At 42.8% G+C, this 13,962-nt stretch overlaps 1 protein-coding gene across 4 annotated transcripts in view; it reads right to left on the bottom strand.

Moving 5' to 3' along the window:
* The window catches only part of PREX2 (phosphatidylinositol-3,4,5-trisphosphate dependent Rac exchange factor 2), a 252,350-nt gene that overhangs the window by 183,125 nt on the left and 55,263 nt on the right, over nucleotides 1–13,962 (bottom strand). For all 4 annotated transcript variants that reach the window (XM_061600721.1, XM_061600748.1, XM_061600730.1 and 1 more), the window contains 2 exons: nucleotides 1,521–1,654; nucleotides 1,016–1,119 (listed from right to left, as the gene is read on the bottom strand). In XM_061600721.1, coding sequence (XP_061456705.1) covers nucleotides 1,016–1,119; nucleotides 1,521–1,654 — 238 coding nt within the window. The remainder of the gene's footprint in view (nucleotides 1–1,015; nucleotides 1,120–1,520; nucleotides 1,655–13,962) is intronic.

Below are 13,962 nucleotides of genomic sequence, written 5' to 3'. Positions count from 1 at the left end.
CTCTAAAGTGGATGAATACCCAATTGGAGGCTAAATGAATGGCTACTTATAGCACTATACTACCACTAACTAGTTGTGCCTCCACCAGTATCCTTGTGGTATACAGTAATAGCTCCTTTTTAACAAAGCCTTTTTTTAAGGTGAAACTGACAAGCTTTGTTTTGCTATGGATAAACTCTCAAGCCTGTGTCTTTGCTTTAAGGTGAAACTGACCAGGCTATGTCTTTGCAATGCTATGGATAAACTTTCAAGCCTGTGCTTTTGCTTTGCTGGGGTGAAACTGACAAGCCTGTGTTTGCCTTGCATTAAAGAGATCTCTTGCTTTCTCCCAGGGCTGGGGAGGGAAGGATCCAATACATTCAGAGGAAAAGGAGGGGAGGGGGAGGGGGTGGGTGCCAAGTAGGCACCCTTTAAAGCCCCTGTTGAAGCTGCCCCAACCATTTATGAGCAAGTGTAGGAACCTATCCTTATTCTTCCCATGTTATTCCTACCTCTGATACCAAAGTTTCTGTTAAAGTAGTAATGTCCAGGAACGCATGCACTTTGTTAACTGAGGTATTATTGTACCACATCAGCACAGCAACTCATAGGACCAGGGCTTATAGACTACAGGCCTTTGTTTATAAATAGGAGCTCAACTGTTCTTATTCCTGTAATCTATATTTCAATTCTGCTAATGTAAATGTACTGCCTTCAAGTCGATTCCGACTTATGGAGACCCTATGAACAGGGTTTTCATGAGGCTGAGAGGCAGTGACTGGCCCAAGGTCACCCAGTGAGTTTCATGGCTGTGTGAGGATTCAAACCCTGGTCTCCCAGGTTGTAGTCCAACACCTTAACCACTACACCACACTGGCTCTCTAACTACTACCAAATAACTGCATGAATGTTAATCATACAAGTTATTGCAAAGACAAAGGGATGCAAAGCCAACAGAATGGTTCAAAAAGAAGATGTGCTTATATTTACATACAACAACATTTTTAGATTATCTGCTTGGTGGTGATGCACATACCTGTACCGTCATCTACATTCTCCACTTCCATCACCTCTGTGTTTATTCTGCCCCGGAAGAGATAACGATGGCCTTCTGTAGATGCTTTGCTGTTCTTCAATCGTCTTATTGCAAGCGGGGGGGGGGAGGGAGCACAAACATTATCTTTACTACTTTTACTCCAGGATCATCAAGACTATTAATCATTATTAGCAATTAATTATATTACAGATGGAACAAATCTTATTTTTAAATGATTACTGTCCATTTCTATATATTGCATTTAAGAAATTAATTTTATAATAAAAATTAAGCTTGAAACAACAGAGTGAAGAATGCCCTGCATCCCTAAAACTCCCCCCCTAAATCTTTGGTGCAGTTCGCTTTGCATTTTAAAGGGCCTATAATTTCAAAAAGTAAGTACATATCTTAGCATTAAAGTAGTTAAATCTCAGTATCAGAAATATTTTTAACATTAAAATCCATATGACTTTTATAAGGCAAATTTTCAAAGCATGTACCTTACCTATGTTTTCTTTTGCAATAGACCAAAAGATTGTCAAAAAGAAAAAACACCCGCTCCTGAATATTTCCTGCAGATATTTTCAGCAAAATTCCATACATCAGCATTTCTGTGCACGTGTCTATGATGTTAGATCCCTAACCAAGAAACATAGAGAAAAAAAGCGATTGATTGGACCCTAAAGGCTGATAGATGTTAACAAAACCAAGATCCATGAAGTTTTTCTACAAACCTAATTTGCAGATTTCAATCAAGAAAGCAAAATAATATATTTTAAGCAGTGGCAAATCCATGTCAGTGGCGTCATGGAATCCGCTCTGGGATTTAGTCCGAACTTTCAAGGAGCTGTCCAAGATGCTGAAGCCTATTCCCAAAATAAGTTCAGCACTAAAACCTGGAGTGGATTCCACTGCACCACTGGCATGGAGCCACCAGCCACCACTAATTGCCCAGTATTGGGGGGAAACAGTTTTTGACCAGAACTCTTCCTAGGCAGTATCTGCCACCATACCTTGGTTTAAATATTTATTATATACTAGTAAGTTTTCCTCTAAATAAAATGATCAGCTTTCAGTAGGTGATCCTTCAGAATCAAACTGCAATATCTGCTCATTACTTTTCTCTGAGTTTTCCCTTTAACTGTAATCATACATAGGATGATGACTTATATGGTGTCAGATTATGTGCCCTGACTGGAAACTGCTCTCCAGGGTCTCAGGCAGAAAGACATTTCCCAACACCTGCTAGCTAATCCTTTTAACTGGAGATTCCAGGGAATGAACCTGGGATCTTCTGCATGCAAAGCTTGTACTCTATCACTGACCTATGGTCTCGTCCTCAAAACAAAATCTACAAGCTGCTTTTTGAACTTTGACTGGGGCTTTATGGAGCCACATGTTGAGGGGGTGCTTTCAGAGAAATGCAGATGTGCATGCATTCCTTGGGTTTAAGAACATGAAATGAGCGCTACTGGATCAGACTAAAGGCCAATGTAGTTTATCATCCTGTTTCCCACAGTGGCCAACCATATTCCAACAGGGAGCTCACAAGAAGAATATGTATGCAACAGCAATCTCCCACTGTTCTCCAGCAATTGGTAATATATAGCCATTATGACTAATATTTATTTCATTTATTCAACAAAATTTAGATACTGCTTGAATAAAGACCTCTAAAGCAGTTTACAATAAACAATATTAAAAAGGTTAAAAAAGTAATTAAAAACATATTTAAAAGAATTAAAACAGCTACTAACTAAAAAAATTAAAACAGATCAACATCTATGTGTCTGGAAAAGCTTCCCTAAACAGAAAGGTTTTCAGCAGGCGCCAGTAGGAATACATTAAAGGCACTTGCCTGATTATTATTTATTATTTATTAAATTTATTAGTCGCCCATCTGGCTGGCTGTCCAGCCACTCTGGGCGACGTACAAAATAAAAACATACAAATACATTAAAACGTTAAAAATCTCAACAATAATAAAACCTAACCCACCCCAAAAGCCTGCCTGAAGAGCCAGGTCTTCAAGGCCCGGCGGAAGCTCATCATAGAGGGGGCATGGCGGAGATCATTTAGGAGGGAATTCCACAAAGTGGGGACCACAATTGAAAAAGCCTTCTCCCTAGTTCTCACTAGTCTAGCTGTTTTAACTGGTGGGATAGAGAGAAGGCCTTTTGAGGCTGATCTTGTTGAGCTGCATCCCTGATGATGTTGAAGGCGCTCCTTCAGATAGACTGGGCAGAAAACCCAGGTCAGAACCAACACCTTGAATTGGGCCCGGAAAACAACTGGTAACCAGTGCAACTCCTTCAGCACTGGAGTGATGTGATCTCGCCAGCGGCTCCCTTTAATCAGGCAAGCCGCCACATTCTATACCAGTTGCAGCTTCTGGACCGTTTTCAAGGGTAACCCCACATAGAGCGTCAATAGGCAGGGAGTTCCAAAAAGTAGGAAGCCACTGGCAGCCTTATCCTTCACAGAAGGACCCTCTTGGTATTTCTACCACCGTCAGAGGTTCGGGGGGGGCAGCCCAGAAGAGGCCATTCTCTGTGGTAGCCCCTGAGTTGAGGAATTCCCTCCCCACAGTAGTGTGCCTGGCACCTTCACAGTAAAGCTTTCATTGTATGCTGAAGACACACCACCCTGGCTTTTAACACTTGAGATGTATACTTTTAGGACCCTCTCTAGTTGTGAGTTTAATTTGTTTTAAACTATTTTAATAATATATTTCATATTGTTGTGATCAGCCCTGAAATAAAAGCTTCTAATCCCTGTGCATCATAGTAATTTGGACACTTCTACTGCACCCCTAAACATATTTACTTGTACTTAAACATGCATGAAAGTAATAGTAGGTAAAACAAGCTGAGGACCAGAATGTTAGTAATTATGCATGGTTCAAACTGAAGAGCTAAGCCATTTATACAAGTCAGGATTCTGCTGAATTAGAAACTCTAATATCTAACATAATGACATCTAACTTTATTCATTGACTGGCAAACCAAAATGATTTCTTTAAAAGGCACTCTAAAGAATAGGTAAAAAACAATATTAAAAATTGTGCTTTTACCACTTTATTATATGCCTACTTAGAGGCCAACTCATCGATCCCATGTTGCTTTCTTACAGCACAAGAATATGAATATCATACTACCATATGATGCTACTTTAAACTGGGTCAGACTAATAACCTATCAAGCACCCTCGCTGTGACACACAGTATATCTAGTGCAACCCTTTGTGGCACTATCTAGCTCCCCCCACCAGGGCAAGAAACAAAGCCAGCCAAGGAAGGGATCATGGTCTGGTGATAATGTCCATTGAAATGTCTTGTGGGGATGCAGCAGAGAAGGAAGGAATGAAGGTGACTATTGGAAGGATGAGGAGAAAGGAAACTATGGCCAGCTCTTGAGGAATGTGAAAAATGTTGGTAGCAGGGAGCACAGCTTGGGATGCAGCCAGAGCACACAATGCAGAAAAAAGGGAGTCAGTTTCCAACTAGTATCAGCCCACATACCATCATCTCCTTCACCACCCCAGTAAACCCACCTTGCTCTCTGGTGGAAAGGACACAGCCAACAGACCAGACTAATGCTGTGAGTCACACGGATTTTGGCTGTGAGCCAAATGTGGCCTAGATCAGCCTTTCCCAACCAGTGTGCCTCCAAATGTTGTTGGACCACAATTCCCATCTTTCCTGACCATTGGCAATGTTGGCTATGGTCCAACAACATCTGGAGGCACACTGGTTGGGAAAGGCTGGCCTAGATATTCACCACCTCAGCTCCAGCCAAATATTGACTGGGTTGTTCTCTCCTCCCCCACACCTTCCCCTGGTCTAAAGATATCATAGTTTGTTGTTGTGTTCCAAATGGGAAACTGTACTTTGAGCCTTGTAAAGCTCAGTTTGATCCTGATTGTACTCAAAACTGTGGCTCATTCCACAGCTTCCAGATCATGGTTTGGAGGGTCATCCAAATGCAGCCATTACCTACTAGGACTGTCAATGCTCAGGCAGATATCTCTGCTATCTGATTTTTCTCAGCTTTAATGCAGATTAGGTTGCATGTCTACAAACTTAAAGGGATACAAAGCCAGCAGTCCTATACTATTGTCTTATCACAATGTGCATTGTTGATAGAAAGCAAATTCCATGAAATGCCTTCCATATATCATGGACTTATTGTGTAACTTTGCTAACTGCCCATAAACTACAGCCCAGTTTTTTCCCCAGCAGCTGTTTTTCCCAGCAGCTTTGAACAAAATGCTAAATATTCATGCATTTAACAATCAAGTTGTGATATTCTCCTGGAGAAAACTAAGAGGGAAGCGCAGCACATGGTCCTCTGGATCCAACAAATATCAAGAAGATCATTCAACAGAAAAGGAGGGGGAGTAGCGTTATACGTCAAAGACAAATACACCTCTATGGAAATCCATGAGAGGGAACAAAGTGGTCTGGTAGAGATCATTTGGGTAAAAATAAATGGAGAAACAAATAAAACTGACATGGTAGTAGGTGTCTACTACAGACCCCCTGGCCAAGAAGAGGTGGTAGACGAGGCCTTTCTCAAACAAATCTCTGAAATCTCAAGGAGGCAAGAAGTAGTAGTGATGGGGGACTTCAACTACCCGGATATCTGCTGGGAGACAAACTCTGCGAAGCACAAAGCCTCCAACAAATTCCTGATAGGCCTTGCTGATAATTTCCTCTTTCAAAAAGTAGAAGAAGGAGCAAGGGGATCGGCAATCCTGGACCTGATCTTAACTAACACGGATGAATTGGTCACAGGAATTAAAGCGGTCGGTACCTTGGGGGAAAGTGACCACGTAATGCTGGAATTCGCGATTCTGGGGAAAGCCAAAGAAGAATATAGTCAAACATGGACCTTGGATTTCAGGAAAGCCGATTTTAGCAAGCTCAGGGAAATGATGGGTAGGATCCCGTGGCTAGATATACTAAAGAAAAAAGGAGCCCAAGAAGCGTGGGAGTTCATGAAGAACGTATTACAAAAAGTGCAATCGCAAACAATTCCGAAGAGGAAGAAAAATGGAAGACATTGGAAAAAGCCAATGTGGCTACACGGAAGACTGGTGGAGGAGGTAAAAGTAAAAAAGAGCATGTATAAAGAATGGAAGGAAGGACGCATCACCAAGGAAGAGTACCGATGAGCAGCTCGGGCTTGCAGGAATAGCGTAAGGAAAACTAAAACCCAGAATGAGCTGAGGCTGGCGAGGGAAGCGAGGAACAACAAAAAGGGGGGTTTCAGATATGTTCGAAGCAAGAGAAAGACCAAGGAAACGGTGGGACTGCTGCTCAATGAGGATGGCAAAATGTTGACAGATAACGAGGAAAAAGCAGAACTGCTCAACGCCTATTTTGCCTCCGTTTTCTCCCAAAAAGGGAACAGTGTGCAACCTTGCATCGGTAGCAATCTCAGTAAGGGGTCGGGATTGCAGTTCGAGATTGATAAGGAGATAGTCAGGAAATACCTAGTTAACCTAAATGAGTTCAGATCTCCAGGGCCTGATGAACTGCATCCCAGAGTATTGAAGGAACTTGCGGATGTACTCTCAGAACCTCTTGCCATCATCTTTGAGAAATCATGGAGAACGGGAGAGGTGCCAGAGGATTGGAGACGGGCAAACGTTGTCCCGCTCTTTAAAAAGGGTAAAAAAGAAGATCCGGGGAATTACAGGCCGGTCAGTCTGACTTCAATACCGAGAAAGATATTAGAACGGATAATAAAAGAGTCCATTGGCAACTATCTAGATGACAATGCTGTGATTAGAAGGAGCCAGCATGGGTTTGTCAAGAAAAAATCCTGTCAAACTAATCTCATCTCTTTTTTTGATCGGGTCACTAGCTTAGTAGATGGCGGAAATGCTGTAGATGTCATCTATCTAGATTTCAGCAAGGCGTTTGACAAAGTCCCCCACGACCTTTTGATTAGCAAACTCGTCAAATGCGGACTACATGGAACTGTCAGGTGGATTCACAACTGGTTGGAAAACCGTACTCAAAGAGTGGTCGTCGGTGGCTCTGCTTCGGACTGGAAGGAGGTCTCGAGTGGAGTGCCACAGGGTTCTGTCCTGGGATCGATACTCTTCAACATTTTTATCAATGACTTAGATGATGGAGTGGAGGGAAGCCTTATGAAGTTTGCGGATGATACGAAACTGGGAGGGATAGCTAACACAATGGAAGACAAGAATAAAATCCAAAGGGACCTGGATAGACTAGAAAATTGGGCTTAAATTAATAAAATGACATTCAATAAAGACAAATGCAGGATTCTACATTTAGGCCACAAAAACAAAATGCACGGGTACAGGATGGGAAATACCCAGCTTAGCAGTAGTGCGTGTGAGAAGGACCTTGGAATTGTAGTGGATCGCAAGTTGAACATGACCCAGCAGTGTGATGCTGCGGCAAAAAAGGCAAATGCGGTTTTGGGCTGCATAAACAGAGCTATAGTTTCCAGGTCGAGGGAAGTAATAGTCCCACTATATTCTGCATTAGTCAGGCCTCATCTGGAATACTGCGTTCAGTTCTGGGCGCCTCATTTTAAGAAAGATATAGACAAGTTAGAGTGGGTTCAGAATAGGGCGACGAGGATGATAGCCGGTATGGAGAACAAGTCTTATGAGGAAAGGTTGAAGGAACTTGGCATGTTCAGTCTGGTGAAGAGAAGGCTGAGGGGTGACATGATTGCACTCTTTAAGTACCTGAAGGGCTGTCACATAGAGGAGGGTACAGATTTGTTCACTGCTGCCCCAGAGGGTAGGACTAGGTCTAATGGTTTTAAGTTGCAGGAGCGTAGATTCAGATTGGACATTAGAAGGAACTTCTTGACAGTAAGGGCAGTTCGGCAATGGAACCGACTGCCTAGGAAGGTGGTGGGATCCCTTTTGCTGGATGTCTTCAAGCAGAGGCTGGACAGCTATCTGCGGGAGATGCTCTAGCTGTGGATTTCCTGCTGTGAGCAGGGGGTTGGACTCGATGGCCTACAAGGCCCCTTCCAACTCTATGATTCTATGATTCGTGCTCCTGTGTTCTTTGGGAAGGATACAAGGCATAACTAAAGACGAAATCTGAATAAGATATCTGAGATATGAAACCTCTCAATAAAAATAAATGTTTTGTAACAGAAGACAACATATCCTCTGATTAACTTGTTGGTTAGAAAACAATTCTTTATGTTTTTTAATTACTCTATACAGTGTCACAGTTTTCTTCTCTTATGAAAGAAAGAAGATTACTATTTTCTAACAGCTGAGATTCTGCTATTTGAACATCGACTCAAGCAAGCTGTGTTTTGAGTACATTGAATTTAGCATTCTAATATTAAAATGTTGACATTTGTAAAACTATATTCTTCAAGAAAATGTCTGGTTTCCCACAAATTTTTAATTATCACCAACACAAACTTAGTTCATAACACTTTTGTGTAGGAATGCATGTCATGCTTTGATCCTCCATCAGATGCTAAAAATAGTAATTTTCTTAGCTAAGTAATGTGCTAAACATTTTCTTGTGACAGAAAATCTGTAACAAGTGTGCTTCTCTGTTCTTAAGCATTATAACAAACCAGATGTTTACTTAACTAAACCAGGTCTTGTAGTATAGAAGAATGTATTGCAGAAAAGCCTCGTAAAACTTGGCTAGCTTTTGCAGAAACCATTTAAATTCAGAAAGTTTGAAGATGGAAATTACCATATGAAGAAAATGTCTTCTTTTATATGTTTAGCAACTCAGTATTACCTTGTAGGTAAAGCATACCTTCAAAATTGATTACTGCCATAGGCGTGCATATGACACACCGTTACTGATAAATCACTATTATATAACATTATGTTCCTGGTACAGAACATAGGAATCTGCTTTATATTACCTCAGGCTATTTGTTCATCTAGCCCAGAATAGTTTACTCTGACTGACAGTAGCTCTCCAGGGTCAAAGAGTTTTCCTGTTACCTACCATATAAATAGAGCAGGTGACCCTGTTGAAGCCCTTGTCACACTGTGGAACAGGGAGGTGCATTGGGCTCTTGACACAGTTGCCCTGAACTCCCTCTCCAGCATTGTGGAGACTGGTTTGCACCTTGGAACACCAGTGAGCTACGGGCAATGAAACAGGCTGGCCGAAAGCTACAGTGCAAGTGGCAAAAGACATGCTGTGAGGCTGATCGGGCATGAGTAAAACATCATAACCATGCCTACTGTGCAGTGGTGAAGGTGGCGAAGAAGACCCACTTCTCCGCCACTATCGCATCCTCAACTAGCCATCCAGTGGAGCTTTTCCATATTGTCAGGGATCTGTTGACATCAATTCCAGGAAACGGAGTTTTAGACCCTTCGGAGGCCCTCTGTGAATTATTTGCAAGGCACTTCGAGGATAAAGTTGCTAGTCTCCATAGCAATCTTGATGCCTCATCCACATCTACTGTAGTCTCCAGTGAGGTATCCAGTGCAACGTCTGCTGCAGGTTCTTGGGAATGGTTTCAGTTGATGAGGCCTCATGACATGGACAAGGTGCTTGTGATGATGTGGCCAGCAACATGTCCTCTTGACCCTTGCCTTTCTTGGCTAATTATAGCTTGCCAAGGGGGGTTGACTGAGTGGATCCAGGGTGTGATCAATGCATCATTGTGGGAGGGAGTGGTTCTAGCCTCCCTGAAAGAGGCCATGATCCAACCACTCCTGAAAAAGCCCATCCTGGGCCCATTGGTTTGTGACAACTACCGACCGGTTGCAAATAACCCCTTCTTAGGGAAGGTGATTGAGAGGGTTGTAGCGCAGCAATTGCAAGTACTCTTGGGTGAAACAGATTATCTTGACCCATTCAAGTCTAGATTCAGGCCTGGTTATGGGACTGAATCAGCCTTGGCCGCCCTGATGGATGACGTTTATCGGGAGAAGGACAGGGGGAGTGTGACCCTGTTATTCTTACTTGATCTCTCGTTGGCTTTTGATACCATCCTTCTGGTATCCTTCTGAGCCTACTTGGTGAGATGGGTATTGGAGGCACTGTTTTACAATGGTTCTGATCCTATCTCCAGGGTCGTTTTCAGAGAATAGCATTATGTGATTATCTTTCGGCCACCTGGCAGTTGTGCCACAGGTTATCATCTTGTCCCCCATGCTGTTTAACATCTATATGAAGCTCTTGGGAACTATCAAGAGATTGGGGCAAGGTGTCAGCAGTACACTGACAACACCCAGCTCTATTTCTCCATAGCATCCGACTCAGGAGAGGCCGTGCAAGCCCTGGACCACCGCCTGGACTCGGTGGTGGGCCGGATGACAGCCAATAAACTGAGTCTGAATCCTAGCAAGACGGACACGCTTGGTGGTTCCAGAGTTTGGATAATTGGTCAGTTGCCTGCTTTGGATGGGGTCGTACTCTCAAAGAGCAGGTCTGTAGTCTGGGGGTGCTCTTGGATCCATCTTTGTCACTAGAGGCCCAGGTAACCTCAGTGGCTAGAAGTGCCTTTTACCAGCTTTGGCTGGTAAGACAGCTCCGGCCATTTCTGGACCGGGATAGTCTGACCACTGTTATCCACGCACTGGTAACCTCCAGGCTCGATTGTAATGCACTGTATGTGGGACAACCTTTGAGGCTGGTCCGGAAGTTGCAGGTGGTGCAAAATGCAGTGGCGAGACTGCTCACTGGGTCAGGGTATCGCCAACATGTCACCCAGCTGCTGAAAGAATTGCACTGGCTGTCTGTTAGCAACCAGGCCAAATTCAGGTTCTAGTTTTGGTGCACAAAGCCCTATACAGCTTGGGACCAGGATACCTGAAGACTGCCTTATCCTTTATATACCCAGTCGATCACTGTACTCTGCAGGTGAGGGTCTCCTGCAGATACCATCTTATCAGGAGGTCTGTTCCGCACAACATAGGAAATGGACCTTTAGTGTAGTGGCACCTACCCTTTGGAATTCCCTCTCCTCAAATATTAGACAGGCAACATCTCTGTTATCTTTTTGGTGCCTACTGAAGACCTTCCTCATTCAACAAGCCTTTTAAGTAGAGACCTTATAACAGTATGTGTCTGTGTTGGAATTGCTCTTTAATATGTTTTTAAACCTTCCTTTTTTAAAAAATGTATGTTTTTAAAGCTTTTAAAATATGTTTTTAAAGATGTTTTGTTTTAATATGTTTTTCATGGTTGTTCTGTTTTAATATATTTTAAAGTCTGTTTTTATTATGTGTTAAAGTGTTTTTAGTGTTTTTGTATGCTGTCCTGGACTCCTACTGGGAGAAAGGGCAGGATATAAATCTAATAAATAAATATGTTTTAATTGGAGACTCCATGAATTGAACCCGGGGCTTTGTGCATGCAAAGCACTGAGCTATGGTCCCTCCTCTATATGGAAACTCTGCTATGTGACAGAGCTCTACACAGATTCACTCACTACTACCAGAACTTGTTGACTTCCCCATTCATTTCAATAGTGGGAGGCTGTCCATATACAGATTATATTCCTCCTTTGTAGTAAATAGGGGTGCTTCTGTACACAAGAGATCCATGTACACATCAGCACAAACACCTGGCTGCATTTTAACTACTTTTTCTTACTAGTGAGTGCATTACTAGTGAGTGCATTATTTGATAGGTCTTTGTTATTTAATTACAATTTCTGCTTTTGAATTAAGGTATCTTCTTCTCACTCTTCTGCCCTTCCATATTGGTTGCGGTAGCTCTGTTCTGAATGTTAGCACAAATTATTGCATTCTTTTAGTCTGTTCAGTCATCAACTTTAACATACAGTTCTGCGAAAGGCGTATTAATTAAAACTGGGTATTTTTAATTTGGTGAAACTATAATTGCATTGTATATCAATATACTGTAATCTCCTCTCTTTCTTCTTCTAAGAGCTATGATTTCCTCTATCTACCCTTCCATATGCCCTCCTCACACCTATGATATTCAGACCGATCTCCTATTTGTCATGAACCATAATCAAGGGACTCACAACTAGTGGAGAGCTCAGAAGAGGACAAGGTTTAAGCCACTTTCCCAGGGGGAGAACCACCAGTACATCATTTAGGGCCCTAGCTGGAAGACACAGCTCTGTCACCATCCTCTGACTCATAGGATGAGTCCCTTGCAGAATTTCTGTCTCTTCTGAAGCCAGACTACAAAATAAAATGAGGGCCCTTTAACTAGCCAGCCAGCTCTTCCAGGGAGGCAGAGCCTACCACACTCCAGGCCTGATCAGCCTTCATAAGACTTTCATTGTCTCTAGTGCCCTGCAAAGACAACTTCTCTTCTAGCTGCCTTAGCAAGGCCCCTTGGAATCTTGTATATTTCCTTCTTGACTTGTACTCTTCCATTCAATAATCGCTGCCAATTTCAGGTGCTCCAGAATCACAACCTCCTGCAAAGAGACACTAATCACCTCCCTGGACCAACCAGCCATTCTTCCATGCTCTATTTTACCTATTTCACAAGGGGCAAGAATCCAGGTGGTTGCCCAAAGCTATCCAAGTACCCTGTTCACATCCTCAAGCTGAACTAATGAAACTCATCCAATAAAACTAGACTAGACAGTACTCTAGGCATCCCTTGAGACTGACCTGCATCAGCTGTGGAGTCAAGGTCCTGCAAATGCAAACAACGTCTCTTCAAAATACCTTGCAATCATAACTGGCCATCAAGGGTTCCACAGCCTTCTTTGGGCCAGTAAATAAAAGACCCATCATTGCTTTGGTATTGCTACATGCCATGAGTTTGGGACCTGAGGACAGAAAAATCTGCTGCGTATGCAGGGATGGGCTTCTCTCCCTGCCTCCATTGCTGATGAGTCCAGGATCCTCCAGGCCTTATGCCAAAATGAGAGTCTGGCCTGTCTAGAGGTGGGTGGGTGAAGAAAGCTAGTTTAGAGGGGAAATCTCTTTTCATTTGAGACCACCCTTGTGTATTAAAACCTGGTGTTATGATAAAGGCATTCCCCTCGGGTTGTGGTGTGAGAATTCAAAGTTTATAATTGAAGATGTAGGTAAAACCTGCTAGCTAGCTCTGTGTAGGACTGCAGTTATTTGCTATGATGTGGAGAGTTGTTCTCCCAGGAATAACCTTCAGATTCTCTGAGGGTAAACTCTGGACTACTTCAAAAGATCATAGGCATCACATTGGAGGATTGTTTTCTGGAATTGCAATTATCTAACAATAAATATGTTTTCACTAGTGCAGTGTGAATGTTGCAACCCCTCTGGATCTTGCTTAGAAACCACATGAATGCCATGTTAAATTTATACGGTGAGACTTCCAATTTCTGATCTATTACTATAATACAATGTATTTGATGGTACTTCTAGGTAACTTATTTGAGAGTTCTGGAGTATCATGACTGTGATCTATGGAATTCCTAAGGAATCCTGGTTTGGCTGTTTTTGTTTGTTGTCAGCTGTCATGGTATTGTATTGTATACTGCCTTCAAGTCAATTCCAACTTACGTCGACCCTATGAATAGGGTTTTCATGAGGCTGAGAGGCAGTGACTTGCCCAAGGTCACCCAGTGAGCTTCATGGCTGTGTGTGGATTCGAACCCTGGTCTCCCAGGTCATAGTCCAGCACCTTAACCACTACACCACACTGGCTCCAGCTGTCATGGAGCAAGATGTAAAAGGGATGCTGGCAAAATCTGGTTCAAATGCACGCTTACATAGGAATAAGTTCCATCTAACACAGTGGCACTTGGTTTTGAGTAAATATCCATAAGATTATGTTGCATGACAGTTCCCTTTCTGGGAAACACTGCTCAGTTGATGGGAACTTGAGCAGGGGGGTGTTCATGTCCTGCTATTAGGCTTTGTGTAGGCATCTGGCAGAGAACAGAATGGGCCTCTTGTCTGCTCCAGTAGGACTGTTTGTACATTCTTATGCTTGATGCTCTTTGGCCCTGCCTAAGCAACCCCTTTGGCCCCGCCCA

Source organism: Rhineura floridana, chromosome 1 (genome assembly GCF_030035675.1).
Source record: "Rhineura floridana isolate rRhiFlo1 chromosome 1, rRhiFlo1.hap2, whole genome shotgun sequence".
Lineage (NCBI taxonomy): Eukaryota > Metazoa > Chordata > Lepidosauria > Squamata > Rhineuridae > Rhineura > Rhineura floridana.
Note: the sequence above shows the minus strand (reverse complement) of the source record. Positions and strands in the feature narration are given on the sequence as shown.